This window comes from Strongyloides ratti (assembly GCF_001040885.1).
Source record: "Strongyloides ratti genome assembly S_ratti_ED321, chromosome : 2".
In the NCBI taxonomy this organism is placed as follows: domain Eukaryota; kingdom Metazoa; phylum Nematoda; class Chromadorea; order Rhabditida; family Strongyloididae; genus Strongyloides; species Strongyloides ratti.
Window position 1 is genome coordinate 7,075,386 of NC_037308.1, and position 17,180 is coordinate 7,092,565.

General features: G+C 20.9%; 3 protein-coding genes across 3 annotated transcripts; 1 reads left to right on the top strand and 2 right to left on the bottom strand.

The window, feature by feature from the left end:
- Window positions 1-8: 8 nt before the first annotated feature.
- SRAE_2000225000 (Protocadherin-23) lies at window positions 9-6,854 on the bottom strand (the record flags this gene model as incomplete). The annotated part of the gene is made up of 1 exon (XM_024653298.1): window positions 9-6,854. The coding sequence occupies one exon, from the start codon at window positions 6,852-6,854 to the stop codon at window positions 9-11; it is 6,846 nt and encodes a 2,281-aa protein (XP_024506788.1).
- A 642-nt stretch (window positions 6,855-7,496) lies between these two features.
- Window positions 7,497-8,872, top strand: SRAE_2000225100 (Protein OSCP1; the record flags this gene model as incomplete). Its single annotated transcript, XM_024653299.1, has 3 exons — window positions 7,497-7,574; window positions 7,622-8,623; window positions 8,675-8,872. The coding sequence occupies 3 exons, from the start codon at window positions 7,497-7,499 to the stop codon at window positions 8,870-8,872; spliced, it is 1,278 nt and encodes a 425-aa protein (XP_024506789.1).
- Window positions 8,873-9,014: 142 nt separating this feature from the next.
- Window positions 9,015-11,893, bottom strand: SRAE_2000225200 (Cadherin domain and Cadherin-like domain-containing protein; the record flags this gene model as incomplete). The annotated part of the gene is made up of 4 exons (XM_024653300.1): window positions 9,015-9,098; window positions 9,217-10,536; window positions 10,609-10,788; window positions 11,735-11,893. 4 exons carry the CDS (start codon window positions 11,891-11,893, stop codon window positions 9,015-9,017), a joined length of 1,743 nt encoding a protein of 580 aa, XP_024506790.1.
- Window positions 11,894-17,180: the final 5,287 nt, after the last annotated feature.

Below are 17,180 nucleotides of genomic sequence, written 5' to 3' on the forward strand. Positions count from 1 at the left end.
ACAAATATTTAAACATGTTTTTCTTTGACTTTATTAATATTACTGAAAACTTCACCAAGAGATCTAAATTGTGGCATCGCTGGATCATTGTTAATATTATTATAATAGTTATTATAATTATTTAATTTTGGTATATTTGAATTTATTATGTTATCAATTATTACAGGTTTTTTTACTAAAAATGTTGAAGCTTTGAAGTTAGGTGATGTTATATCATTATTTGAACCTAGTAATTCATCAATCTTTGAATACATAAAATCAGGAAATTCCTGGGGATTATTATTTTTCAAAAAAGAATGTTTATTTTTTGGAAATGATGTGTCTGTGAATTTACTTAATGGAGTTATTCCAATGTTTGACAAGTACTCAGTTACTGTACTATTTATTGATAAGACATCAGGATCAATTCCTGAATCAGGATGAGAACGATCACGACTTATATTTGTAATTGGAAAACGATAAGCAATTGATGGTAAAGCACCTTCTTTATATCCATTTGAAGAAGATGTCATTTGTGATGAGTTAGAATTTGATGATTTCAAAAACATTGGTGGAGCTTGCATTATAAATTTATTATAATTAGGTGAATTATTATAATGATCTGATAAATGACTTATATCATTAATTTTTTCTCCTCCAATACCATTATTTCCAATTGTGGGAAGTTTCTTTGATTGTTTGGGTGAATTTTTACATAATCTGTAACAACATAAAATAATTATTACCACAATAACTATACTAGAAATTAATGATAAAATAATTATTGCATAGTAATTAAAATCATTATATTGTTGACTTATATTATTTGAAATATCAAAGTTTCCAATTTCTAAATATACATTTACTCGTGATGTTTGTGTATAACTTGAAGAGGCTTCAACAATTAAATGTTCTAATGTCTTATTTCCCTTAATTACTTTATTTTTCATTGATTCTCTTAGTATTAGAACACCAGTATTTGGATCAATACCAATCATCTTTATATTATTATTAGCTCCATAAATAGAATAATGAATTTTTCCATGACTTCCTTTGTCATTATCGGTAGCTTTAATTGTTCCAATAATAAAACCAACATCAGCTCCAGTAGGTAATTGGAAGGTATATGATGATTTACTAAAAACTGGAGAATATTCATCAACTGGAGTGACAAATATTTTAACTTGTACTATAGATGTTCTATCTTTAGAATCCTTTACAACAACATTAAATTCATAATTATTTCTCTTTTCATAATCTAAACTTTCTTTTAAAATTAAATCACCAGAAACAACATTAATTCCAAAAATATTAGGATTATTTGATAATGAATAATTCCAGTCATCCCCATGATATCCAAGTTTATTTGTTGCTTTAACTGAACCAATAATTGTATTAATAAAAGTATCTTCAGGAAGGTAAAATGTATAACAATTCATTACAAAAAATGGTATCATTCCACTCCAATTTTTTAAATCATACTGAATATTTATAGATGTTGTTGACCATCTACTTGGTGTTCCATTATCCTCTGCCATAATAATTAAATCATGATTATTTGTTCTTTCCTGATAAAATATTTCATCATTCCATTTTTCAAAGATAATTCTTCCTGAATCTGAATTTATGCTAAGAGTATTATAATAATTACCAGACAATATTGTATATGTAATTTGTCCATTTCTATTTTCATCTTCATCAGTAGCTATAACTCTTCCAACAACACTATTTTTAAGTATTTTTTCATTTAATTTTATATTTTTTGTTGAGTTACTTAAAAATAAAGGTGAATGATTATTTATATCAGCAATATTAATATGTACAAGTATTGGTAATACTTCAGAATACTTTGACATATAAACATTGAAAGAATAATTTTTTTTAACTTTTCTTTCAAGTTTATTTTTAGGTGAAATAAATCCTTGATTATTAATATAAAACATCTTGGCAGATTCAATATCTTTAATTACAAAATCAATTGGTGTATGGTAACCTTCAGTTAATTGAAGTTTTCCAATAGTTTCAAATAATGGAGCATTCTCATTAACAGTTATATTTAATGTTTTATCTTTAAATGTTGGTATTCTCATTTCTTTACCTGATATAGATTGAATTTTTAATGTAAGTATATTTTTTTGTTTTATAATACCACAATCTTCTGCTACAATACTCATTATATAATGTGTACCTTCCATTAATTGTTTTAGTAATGTTAAAACACCAGTTTTTTCATTTAATGAAAAATAATCATCCTCTTCATTAATAATTTTATATTTGATAGCACCATTATCACCGTCATCAGGATCTTTAGCAATAATTGTATGAATAATTGAATTTGGTGGAGAATTATCAGCAACATATATCTGTTGAAATGATCCACCAACAAATAATGGTTTATTATCATTTTCATCAATTATGTATATTTTTAAGTTTGTTCTTGAAGTATATTCACCATCAAATGCCTGAATACCAAGATTATGTTCTTTTAAAATTTCATAATCTAAAGAATTTTTAAGATAAATTTCTCCTGTAAATGGTTCTATTTCAAAATATTCATTTGCTGGATTAATTGAATATAATAAAAAACTATCATCATCAACATCTGTTGCTGTGACTGTAGCAATAAGTGTTCCAACTGGAGTATTTTCAGATATTGTTTTTGGTCTTTGACTTGGAAAAAATGGAACATTATCATTAATATTAAGAACATGAATTTTAACCATTGTTGAAAATTGTTTTGAAAATTCATTTGTAGCAATTACATTTAATAAATATTGATCTTCAATTTCAGCATCTAATTCTTTTGATGTTTTTATTCTACCTAAATTATCTATTTCAAAGGCAGAATCTCTATTTCCACCAATAATACTATAAGATATTGGTGCTTCTTTTAAAGAAAGACTAGTAAAGATATCATTTGATAAATGCATAACAAATTCACCTTTTGGTAATGATTCACTTACATATCCAAGATATTTTTGTCTTAAAAAAAGTGGAGAATTAGAATGATTAGATGATGAAATTGTTCTATTATTTATAACTCTTATTTGTCGTGTTGAGGAAAGAATTCTATATGCACCATTATCTTGAACACCAACAGTTATAGACCATTCTTTATCTTGTACATTTCTTAAACTTGCTAATATTAAATCACCTGTATCAGAAAGAACATCAAAAATTCCTTTTTCATCATCAATTAAACTATATTGTAATTCACTATTTCTACCAGAATCAAAATCTTTACCTTCTAATCTCATAAAGCTCCAATTTATAGGAGTATTGTCAAGTAAAACAATTGTATCTTTCATATTATGAGGAAATTGTGGTACATTATCATTAACATCAGCAACAAAAATTCTAACAGCACATGTATCACCTTTTGGTGGTTTACTTTCCATATTTGTAACAGAAATAATTAATAAATGTTCTTTTTTAGCTTCATAATCAAGTTCTTTACAACTTATTGTACCTAATTTAGTATCAATATTAAATAAACCACCATCATTACCTGCTTCAATTTTAAAATTTAAATTTTCATACTTTGAACTAATAACAAAAATTCTTTTAAAATTTTTCATGGACATATTTTCTGGAATTGTTACATTACCACAGGATGATGAGACAATATTTAATGGTTCTACATTATCTGTATCAATATTTTCAACCTCAAGTTTTATTGTAGTCCAATCACTATTTCTAGAATTATTTTCATTATATGCATAAATATTAAATTCATATTCCTTTTTATTCATTAAACCTTTATTTGCCTTCAAAATACCATCTCTATAACCAATAGAAAAAATATTTTTAATTTCATCTATTTCAGGATATATTTTAAATTTAATATTTTCTTTTGTCCTATCTGTTGTTCGTTGTTTAAAACTATTTAAAGTAACATGTTCTTTTCCAATATTTTTATCAACACTAAATCTATAAACACTTTTTTCAAAATAAATCCATTTATTTGGTGTTGATATAAAATGAACTTCTATTTTTTGTAAATTATATTTTGGTGGATTTCCATTATCATATGCCTTAACAGTTATATATTGTTTTTCTAAACCAGATCTTGAAATTAAATATAAAGCTCCAGTCAAATTGTCAATTCGAAAATTTTCAGTATTATCTATTTCATAAAAAACTTTACCATAATCAACATCTTTATCTATTGCACTAACAAAATGAAAAGGTTCTGATGATAGTTGATTTTCACTAACAGAAACATTTGTTATTGAAACAAATGTAGGAGCATGATTATTTTCATTTTTAACATTTACTATTATTGTTGTTAAAGATTGTTTTCGTTCTTTGATACTTTTACTTTTATCTGAAGCACCAATAACTAGAATATACTCCTTCATTGTATGATAATTTAATTTTGATTTTAAAAATATTTCTCCAGTTATTTTGTCAACAGAAAAAATGTCATTTTCTCTGTAAAGTTTATATTCAATAGCTCCATTTATACCACTATCATAGTCTGTAGCATTAATTCTACCAACTAAAAATCCTGGTGATGCATTTTCAGAAATATTAAATATTTCTAAAGCTTTAGAAAATACTGGATAATATAAATTTTCACTTTGTACATCAATAATAATTAATATTTCATTATTCATTTCTTCAAAATCCTCATTAGTACTAAATCTTTTTATTCTTAATTCATAAATTTGTTGGTCATTATAATTAAAACGTTTTGATAAATATATACTACCATCATTTTCATTAATAGTAAAATGTGAATCTTTTGTAAGAATTTTATAATAATATTTTCCTTTATCATTACGTTTCTCTAAAGTAATTAATTTTGTTCCTATTAATAATTTTTCACTTAATTTTAATAATATAGTATCATTTTTATTTGTCTTTTTATTTCCATTTATTAGTTCCTGTACATATAAACTTTTTATAATAAAATTTATTCTTTTCTTTTTATTATTTTTATCATATAAAGATAAATTAAGTCTATTGTTTCCTTTTAATAATAAGCTTTCATTAATTTCACTTCCACCTCTAATCCATATTTCTGAATTATTATTAATAATAAAATAATTATGAAAATTAATAATTAAATCTTTATCAATTGTAATATTATTAATATTTGTACCATTAATTTTTGTCAAATAACATCCATCTTTATTTAAACATTTACTAGGAATATATAATGTTTTCATAAATGGTTCTGAAATTGTTATTAAAGATTTTTCTTTTTCACATTTAATTTCAATTAAACAAACTGATGATAATGATGGCATACCATTATCTTCAGCAATTATTGAAACAATATGATTTGGTGAGGATAAACAAATTTCAGATGGTTTTCTTCTTAAATATATATCACCATTTTTTCTAATTTCAAAATTTTCATTTGCCTGCTGAAGACGATAAAAAATAATGGCATTTTCATTTTCATCAGCATCATAAGCATTTATTTTACCTAATGGTATGTCTCTTTTCTCCATCTTTTCATCATACTCCTCATCATCTGTTAAATAAAATGGTGAGACAATTGATGCACAATTAGGTGGATTATCATTAACATCTAATACATTAACTTTGACAGTTGTCGTTGAATTTAATGGTGGTTTTCCTTTATCAGTAGCAATTATTGTTAAACTATGTTCAAAATTTATTTCTCTATCAAGTGGTTTTCTTAAAAATATTGTTCCTGTATTTTGATTTATTCCAAAAAATTCATCACTTTTTGTATAATCTTTTAATATACTATAAATAATTTTAGAATTTTTTTCATTATCAATATCTTTTGCTTTAACTGTTATTATTTCACTCATAACTTCAGTATCTTCATTAACTGTAGCTAAGTATAATGATGACTCAAAAATAGGTGGATTATCATTAACATCAGTCACGACAAGTTTTATATCAATTGTTGAGTATTTTGGTGGTAATCCTTGATCTTGTGCCTTAATTTTTATATCATATTCTTTAACTTCTTCATAATCTAAAGTAGCAGCTAATATAAGTTCTCCTGTTAAAGGTCTTATTATAACAGGACAAGGTGGATGAGAATCTAAAATTTCATATGTTACTTTACCATTCTCATGTCTATCTTTGTCTGTAGCTTGTAATGAAAAAAATGGTTCATGAAGTGGAAAATCTTCTGGTACAAAAATATTTCCAAGAGGTTCTTCAAAAATTGGTGGATTGTTATTCTCATCAATAACATAAATCATCACCTGACAATAAACTCTAATTTTATCATTTTTAGAAATTCCAACAATATTTAGTAAAATTGAATCTTTATGATCAGCATCTAAGTATCTTGATACTGTAATAGAACCATCACTCTCTTCAATAGAAAACATATTACTATCATTGCCATCATAAATTTCATAATAATAATCTTCATTTGAATTTTGTAAGATGACTTGTCCAATAGAGATACCAGGTAAAATGTCTTCAGAAACATTAAAAGTATATAATTTTTGTGTAAATTCTGGTATAATATGATCATTAATTCCAATAATATTAACAATAGCCTGTTCATTTGATCTTAAATTATCCTGATCAATTGCTTCAACTACAAAACTTTTTACCAAACTATCTTTTAAATAGTCTTTAAGATTTTTAACAATAATAATATTTCCTTTATCTTCTTTATTATCAATAACAAAATATTTTGATGCTTCATTTTTAATTTCATATCTAATATCACCATACAATCCTTCATCTTTATCTGAAGCTAAAACTTTAACTAAATAAGTATTTATCTGATAATTATTAATATCTATTCCAATATTATTATTATTATTAATACCAATAGATATATTATAAATTTTTGGTTCAAAAATTGGTATATTATCATTGACATCTTGAAGGATAATTTTTATTAATGTTGAGGCATTTCTACCCATTTCATCAGTACCATAAACAATTAAATGAAATCTTTTAGTTTTTTCATAATCTAATAATTTATTATTTATTATACATATGGTTCCTTTTATAGAATCTATATTAAATATTTCATAAGTTTCTTTTAATGAATATATAATTCCTCTTCCATGAGGTTTTCTTTCATTTTCACATAAATTATCAGAAGCTGATACCTTAAATAAGTTATTAAATATATATTTTTTTCATCTTGTTATAAATACATTTTTAAAATTATATTAATTTATTCCCTAGATATTATTTAAATTATAAATAAGTTTATAAAGTAATTAATTATTATTATAACATTGTGGTAGTGTTATATTAATTTTTCATATGTATATATTATATATTTATATATTAATGAATAATCATATTTTTTATACATAGAATAAGAAAACTTTTTCTTATAAATATTTAAGAATATAAATATTTCATTGTGAAAGTAAAATTTTCTATTTAAAAACTTAAAATAGAAGGTTACCAAGGAGATATATGATAAGATTTTTTTTATAAAATAAAAGCTTTATTTAATATAATCATAAGTCATTTAAATATATAATACATATACTATTAAAATATTTATAAAATTATTTTAATTATTTTGATAAGTATTTAAAAAAAAAATGGCACTGAATGTTATGCCAATAATGGTTATAAATATGGCTGGAGAGATGATTTATGTTTTAGAACAAAGACTAAAGGTAAGTTAATAATGATACATGATTATATATTTTAATAATATAATAAGTGTTTCTTTTTCAAAGCACAATCAGTTGAGGAAGAAAAAAGTTTAAAAGTTTTATGTGATATAATTAGTACTTTGACAAATAAAGAATTTATGGAACAATTATTTAAGCCACAGGAATTGTATGAAAAAACAAAAATGAGACATTTTTTTGAGGCACTTGTTCATTCATCAATTATGAGATTAAATATAAGTAGTATGGATAAATTGTATGCCTTAATGACAATGGCATTTAAATATCAAATAATTAAGTGTGTTGATGCAGAACAATTAATACTAGTAACACTTAATCATTTAGATGAAATGATGAAAGTTGCTAGAAATAATGATACATTAAAATTACAATTAGAAGAAGTTTATGATAGAATATTAATTGGATATAAAAATTTAAAACCATGGGAATATTATATGATAAGGAATTGTTTATTAAATTACTTTGTTGATTTTAAAATTCGTATAGCATTACTTTTAAAAATAGGTAAACAAAAAGAAAATGGATGTTTTAATATTTTTAATAATGATGAAATTGTTACATTACCACCTAATGGAAATTGTCCTGGAAGTATAAAATATTATGAAAAAGGTATACCTAGTAAAGTTGTAAATTTTGAAGTACCATATTCATATGAACCAAGTTTAAATGATGGATGTTATGATAAATATCCTACAAATAGAGGAACTGATTTAGGTTTAAATTTATATAAAGAATATGGGGAGGCATTCAAAAATTTTGGTACAACTAAAGGAAATATAATTGGAAATGGAAAGAAAGGATTTGTCAAAAGTTTACCACCAGAAGGAGATGAAATGAAATTATTAAATGAATTAATAAATAATAATAAAAAAGAAAATGACAAAACATTTGACAATTTTAATTTAGTTTTATTTGATGATGATGAAGATATAATTCAAGAAAAAGTTAAAAAAATAAGTAAAGATAATGAAGAAAATATAAAAAAATTATCTATAACAAGTAAAAAAAATTTAACAACAGTTATGAATGAGGTAACTTTATACTATAATCTAATATTTTTTAAATATTTTTTTCATTTTAAGTTAAATATGGAAAAAAATGATAAAAATGAAAAGAAAAGTTTAGATAAAGGAAAAGATCTTTTAGATTTGATGGATGAAGCAACGTCAAATGTTAAGAAAAAAATACCTTCAAGAAGTAGTAGTGCTAAAAGAACTACTAATAAAAATCAATATACTAGAGTAAGATCATCATCAACAAAAAGAATACAACAAAATTGAAATTTTTATATAATTCTATTAATAAAAAGTTTTGTTTCCCTTAAAAATTTTTTTTTATGTATAATATATATTATTAGATTAATAATAAAGTTATACATTTGTCTATTATGCATCAATACCTTTCAATGGCATTAATAATCTTTTATGATACACTATAATGTATTTTCATTGTAAAAGATATAAAAGAATAAGTATTCGGGTCATCAAAGATACCTATGTTATGGGTCTTTAATTAAAAAAGTTAGATTGTAAAATATTTAACAATATCTATTTTAATGTGATAGATAAAAAACAAAGACCGCAAATATATTATTTTTTTTAATAATAATAAAAAATAAACTAACCTTTATGAAACAAGATCCTTCTTTAAGATTTTCTTTAATAAAAACTTCATATAAACTTCTTTCAAATGATGGTGATTTGGTATTTAATGAACTTATATCAATAATAACATTAGCAACAGAAGACAACTTTGTTTTTCCATTATCAGTAGCTTTTATTTTAAAATTAATTTCATTTCCAACACTACAATCAAAATCTTTTATTTTTTGTATTAATCCTGATTCTGGATTAATTTTAAAATAATCACTACCAATAAGTGAGTAATATATTTTTCCATTTTCTCCTTCATCAATATCTTTAGCCAAAATTGGTGGTATCTCATCTGTCTCCTCATTTAATTTTATTATATAATTTTTTTGTCCAAATACTGGTGGATTATCATTTTCATCAAGAATTGTAAAATGAATAGGATGATCAAATATTATTTCTCCTGTCTTTACATTTTTATAAATAAATTTTAGAAGAAAAGAATTTTTAATTTCTCTATCAAGAATACCACAGACAACTAAAAGGAAGACTGATGGTTTGTCGGATTGTCTTAAACATATACTTTCAGAACCAGATAATGAAAGGGTATGTGATGATGACATATCTTTGACGGATATTCTACCAAAAATATATCCAATTGTTGTATGTTCAGCTATTTTTGGTAAACCTGATTCAGTTAACCATACAATATCTAATGTTGTTTCGAATGCCTTATTATCATGATTAACTTCTATTTTAACAGGAACTGTATTTTCTAATTTTTGTGGTAAACCATGATCCTGAGCCATAACATGAAATTCATAAGATGTACCAGGAATAAATGTTGTCGTCTGTGCCACTGATATAATACCTTTATCTTCATCAATCTTAAATATTTTATTACTTCTATCATGATTTTCAATAATTTTATAACTTATTCTACCATTTTCACCTTCATCAATGTCATTTGCATTTACAATTAAAATTACATCATCAACACTAGCATTACTAGATATTGTTCCTGTATATTTTGTTTTCCCAAAAATTGGTGCATTATCATTAGCATCAAGGATAATTATTGTAACATCTAATTTTCCTTTTTTAGGTGGATCACCACCATCCTCAGCTTCAATAGTTAATTCATATCTATTTCTATACTCTCTATCTAATTGCCCATTAACAGTTAAATCAACATAAATGACATTTTGTAAATTTCTTTGTGATAATTTAAATACATTATTAACATTTCCACCAATAATATTATATTTTTGTACACCATATATTCCCTCATCAGCATCTGTGGCTAATGGTAAGGCTAATTGACTATTTAATCTTGCATACTCAGATATTTCTAACTATAATTATATAATTTATTTAATGTTTTATTGTTATTATTATTATTTTTTTTTATTATAAAAGACACTTACAGTAATATGATCAACAGGAAATATTGGAGAATTATCATTAACATTTAACAATTGTATAATAACTCTTGTTGTTATACTACCATCAGTTGGTATAGCTAAAAATGTATATTTATTCTTTTTTTCATAATCAAGTTCCCCAAGAACTGTTATTTCTCCAGTAATATCATTAATCAAAATTGTCTAAAAATAAATAATTAAGTTTTATTTACAAATTCATTAAAATTTTATTTTAATGGCAAAGATGATGAAATAAATTATTTATTAGCTATTATATATAATAATATTGATAATTGTTAAAAAAAAGTAATAAACTTAATTTTATTGTTTAAAGTTAAAATCTGGAAAAGTAGCTTTTAAAGATAATGATAATAATAGATCATTAGTATTAGTTTATTCTATCTAATATTTGTAGTAACAATATTATCCAGATGGTGTTTTTCACATATCTTTGAGAACTATTTAAATGATTAAAATTTATATTTTATGAATAGTCATTAAATTAATTATTTTTATTATACTAAATATCATGTATGTTATCAAAATATATATTTATATATATTTGTCCAACTTTTTCTAATTAATTAATTTCTTATTCTTTCTTTTTTTTTTTAAATTTTTGAATTTTGAGTAATAAAATTATATATAATAATCAAATTTCACTATTTTTTCATATGTTATTGTTAAAAATTATTTTATCTATTATTTAATTTTTTTTAATATTATTAAAAAAATATATTTTTTAAATCTTTTTTTTTTCAACAAAACAAGTTGTATAAATAATAAAAAAAAAAGAAAAAATTACAAAATAACTATAAAAAAAAAAAATCAATGAAGTATGATTAAATAATAATAATTGAGAAATGATAAAATAAATTGATCTTATAAATATAATATAATTAGAAAATAGATATAAATAAATGATAGATAAAAACTGGTAGCCATTAAAGGCATAGAGAATTGATTAATGATTGTCACTTAGCGGTATTTTATTAGTTGACATATCTTCTTTATATATATAAAGAACAATTAATTTGTTCTAGGTCATTTTTTATAAACAAAAAAAAAAGAAGAGTAAAATAATAAAAATTTCTTATATGTTTAAATATAAAATATATTTTAAACTTACATTTTCCCCTGATAAAGATAAATCCGGCCATACAATATAAAAATTTGGTGTCCTTCCACTAAGAAGTGTTGATGATATCGTACCTATAAATGTTCCCGGTAATGCTGATTCTGATATTGTGAACATTTTTTCTTGTTCACATAATGATAATACTATCATACATAAAAATAAGATGAACACTTTCAATGTTGATACTTCTTCCATTTTTTAAAATAAAATCAAATAGAAATAATTAATATATTATAACAAAAAATAATAAAGAATATTTTTCTAATATTAATAAATTTTATCATACAATTGAAGTGTATATTTTGAAAGAAAGTATAATATTTTTAATTCCTCATTACTTATAAAAAAAAAAATTTTAGTAATAATTTTTATTATAAATAATTGAAGAATTATATATTACAAGATATATCTTCTAAAAAAAAAAAGAAATAAAATTAAATAAAAAAAATTTTTTAGTTAACAAATAGTTTAATATTTCAATGAGATAATTAGGATTTTAATTAAAAATAATTTCTTTATGAGTATTTATAAAAAAAAAATAAAATCTTTTTAGTAATGTAAAAATGTATTATTTAATGACATTTGAATATAAAGTAAAATTATTTATATATGCAAATTAATTTGTTTTTGAAATATTATAAAAAAAAATATAGGTTCTTTTTTATAAATTATTGAATAAGATTGTTTAAAATAACTAATTTTATATGTGATAAAATTCAATTATTATATACTTTATTTTATTTTAATTAAGTTAAATAAAAAAAAGGATAAAATGTGTTAAGTAATTTAAAAGTAAGTTTTATTTTCAAAATAAAGTATAATTAAATTATAGTTAAATATTGGATTTATTTGTAAATATATATGTATATATTTATTTATTTAAAATTATTTTTAAAATAATAATAAAAAAAAAAATTAAAGGGATATATGAAGATGAATAAATAAATGTTTGAATGGTTATATAGAAATATATAAAAAAAATTTTTTTATATCCCGCCATATATGTATAAAGGTATTTAATGTTAATTATTATATTTTATTACCAAAAAAGGTGATTGATACAAGGTAAAAAAAAAAAAATAAATAATATAATAAATTTTATAAGAAAAAAGAAAGGAAAATAAGATTTTTTGAAGGTTATCAATCGAACAGATGGTGTGGGAGAACTTTTAAATTATCAATTAGTAATAAATTGGTGGTTTAAAAATGTTATGTGACTTAAATATTTTTAGGTGGAGTTTATATATGGATATTAATAGTGTAAAATAAATTAAAATATATTGTTTATAGGTATTTTTAAATTGATATTTGTTAAAAATGTCAACTTTGTAAAAAGAAAATGACAATAATTTAATTTCATACAACAATCATATATATATACTTAATCTATAACTTAAAATTACTATTTAAAGAAATATATAATATATAAAGATTAGATATCAAGTCAATTTTATTTTATAACAATATGTCTATTAAGAAATTTAGCTTCGCTAGAAAACATTTCAATTGATGATAACTATTGAAATAAATATCATTGTTAAAGGAAGAATATCAAAAAGAAAGATTATGATATAATAAGAAAATTATTAATCTTAAATATGAAGTTCAATTTATTTATAATATATAATTATATGTTAAAAATATATACTTATAATAAATAAACAAACAAACAAATAACAAAAAAAAAAGATAAAAATAAATAAAACTAAAGATAGATATATATATATTAATTAGTATGAGGAACTTACTATTAATAAATCTATAAACATCTACTCAAATGATAAGTATATTATATGAAGATATTAAAAGTTTTGTAATAAACTTCGGTTTATAATTTACCATCTTATGTCCTTGATTCTCAGAATATATTTTATACTTAATATAATAAAAGACTTTAATGTTTTATATAAAAGTATTATAGACAGTGTCATAATTATAATGAGGAAAATTGTCAATAGTGTTGGTAGATAAATATATTTATATGAAAAAAGAATGAAGTCCATATGAAAGATTACCATTATTTTCAAGGATTTTAAGACACCAACAAATTATGAATAATAAATGATAATGAAATGAATGGTAGGAAATTTGTATAAGAAAATTTTACAATAACTTAAAGTGTTTTGTATGTAAATTGAATAACAAAGTTAACCATAATCAAATGGTTGGTTTGATAATGCCGAATATTAAAAGATAACTCAGCTGTTAAATGGTATAAAAATTGGCATTTTAAAAATAAATATAAAAAGGAATATAATCAAAATTGATAAAGAATTTATAATAGATAAAAATTTATATGCGGTTTATAAATATACGTGATAAAAAGTTTTAACACTTTTTGAACTTTGAATAGAAAAGTCCTTCATGTTTTTATTAAGATAAGATATAACTGAGTCAGAGGGGTTTAGAAGATTTATTTAAAATTTATCCTTAAAAATATATATGAACACATGGTTATTTTTTATTTGTATAAATCTTATCTAAAGATTTAATCATTTCATATAATTAATAAAAAAAAATTTAATAACATTAAAGTTATAAAGAATTAGTAATTAATTAAATAAAATATGTTTAATAATAAATTAATATAAAGGGGAATAATTTACCTAAGAGATCAAATGAATCATTAATATATCATACATAAACTACTAATAATATGAAAAAAGATTAATGGCAGGTTTTTTTGGACTTTATAAAAAGCTTCCTATTACTATTTATTTAGATAAAGAGTAGCGGATGTTGTTGTTGTTATAAAGTGATCATAATGAACTCATACATTTTCAACTTATATACACAAAAACAACAGACACTTCAATTAAATAATTTACGCAATAATCCATTTAAAGTAAAACTACCTTTCATTAACATAATATCAAGAATGATTGCGACTTCAAATTATAAGCTTAATTTTCTGTGAACATCATTCTTAAGAATGATAATTGAAGATAGTCTAAAAATGGTACTAAAATAATATAAAGATAGAGATTAAGAATGATAATTAGTAAATAAAAATCATTCAACTGAAGAGGTTTAATTTGAGATGTTTTCAATCTTTATTTAAAGAAATAACAAAAAGTTATTGACAAATGGTGTGTAAATATGGCAATTTAATAGTATGAACACCTAAATAGGTTTAATTTACCATCTTTAGACTACTAAAAATTATTTTACTTAAAAAGGCAGTAGAAAATAAATTAATCAACTTTTTTTTTTGTAAATAAAATTTTATATACTAAAAGATGATAAATTTAATAACAAAAGAATTTTATTTACTTCTTTAACTTCATCAATAAATAAACTTTTACCACCAAAAATTGCCCACCAAACATAAAAATACTTTTTTTTTTCTTTATTATGTTGTGGTAATCATTTAAATAAAAATTTCTTATTTCCCATATTTTAATAATAGAATTTTTATGTGAAATTATTTCAAAATTGTGGTTACTATTGAAGAATCAAATATTGCATGTTACTTTGAATGACAGTTTTTAAATGAAACTAAGATAAATAATAAATGTTTTTGTTGATTTTTATATAAATGTATGATTATATAGACAGTTTCATGTTAAAATAAAATTATTAACATTAAAAAGTATATGTTAATATTATTTATGTAAAAAAAATAAAGTTATTGTTGTAAAAAAAAAGAAATCACATTTAATCTAATTGATAATTTTCATCAATTTAACTACATAATTAAATATTTGCTAAAAAAAAAAGGTATTCAACTTTTAAAATGTTATATAGTTATTGGTATATCAATTAATTTTTTTTTTACCACAATATCAAAGAACATTTAAAATTCTTAATAAAAGAAAATTTAATGAAAAGAGAACGTAGTGTTATTATATTAAAATTAATTACTATTGATTTTAAACATTATTATTTATATAATTAAAATTTTTATAAGGATTAAAAATAAGATTATTAACACATAAATTTATATATACCCTATTTATTTTAAATAAAAGAATAAATAATATTTAATTTAAATCAAATGTCCAATTATTACATTTTAAAAATTACTATTATTTATAAAAAATTTTTTTTTATTACTTCCCTAAAATACATTTTTACATTATTTATAAAAATTTATTTTATATTCAAAGTTTTGACAAATTAAACTATAATTTTATATTTAAAACAGCAAAAATGTAAAATTGTTATCAATAATTGTTGTAAAAAATAATTATTAAACGTGATATATTTATTATAATATGTTCAAAAGTTTTATAATCTTTTCCATTTCAAATTTGTTTACTCTTCCTAAACATATGTTTTTCTTTTCTATCAAAACTAAAGATATAACATTTTAAATATTAAGATAACTAAATGAGAAATTTTATTTTAAAAAAGATATTTATTTATATATAAATTTTCTATTAGAATATATGATCAATATGATCAATATGTATATGTTGTTTTTTTTTTATTTTTAAAAACAAGAAAATTTATTGAATTTTATAAAAAAAAGACCTACAATATATTTTTTTTATTAAATTTTTATATATTTAACAAATTTAGTAAATGTATATATTAATTTAATCTCATTTATAATATATAAAAAATTTTTTTACATGACTTTATAATATTTTTATTTCTTTTATTTTTTTTTTATAAAAAACATCCACTAATCTCAAAAAATATGATTAAAATTATCTTTTTTATTCCATAAAAATATTAATTCCACTAAAAATTAATAAATAATTCGTTGCTGATACATTTTATAACTTTTCAATTTGAAGTACTTTAAAAATAACATTATAAAGATATTTTATTGGATCTCAAAATTTATAAAATAAAAATATGACTTTGTATTGAGATTATAAAATTATAAATTTTTTCCAATGTTATAATGTCTCTTTAAACTTTTTTTTAATATTTACACTTTGTCTAAAACTGATTAACAATATAATATATAACATGTATGATAAGAAAAATTGATTATCTTAAAATTTATAGCATTACAATATGTATTTTTTTTTTCTAAATTTAGAAATTTTAAAATTATTATTTTATGAGGATTTTTTTTAAAGTTATTTATGGATTATATTTTAATGTAAATCTTGAATCAGAATTTTAGTATCATTATGTTTTATGAATGTTGTTAAGATTTTTTAAAATGAATTATAACTTTTAATCATTTTTAATATGAGAAAATTTCTTTATTTTTTTTAAACCTTCAATATCTACTTTTATACTTTGGTCTCATACTTTAATCTTTATTATCGTGTTTTCTTAAATCTTATTTACATCAATATAAAATCTGCTTATTGATAGATTTATATTTAAGTAAGTTATTAGTTTTTATTTCTTATCTGTTACCTTTCTGAAATTTTCGTGTTAAGAGCCCAACTTCAAGAATCAATTTTTTTAAATTATATATCTTATCAGTTTGCGTATTATTAGAGTTTAAAGTTCTATATATAATCTTTTT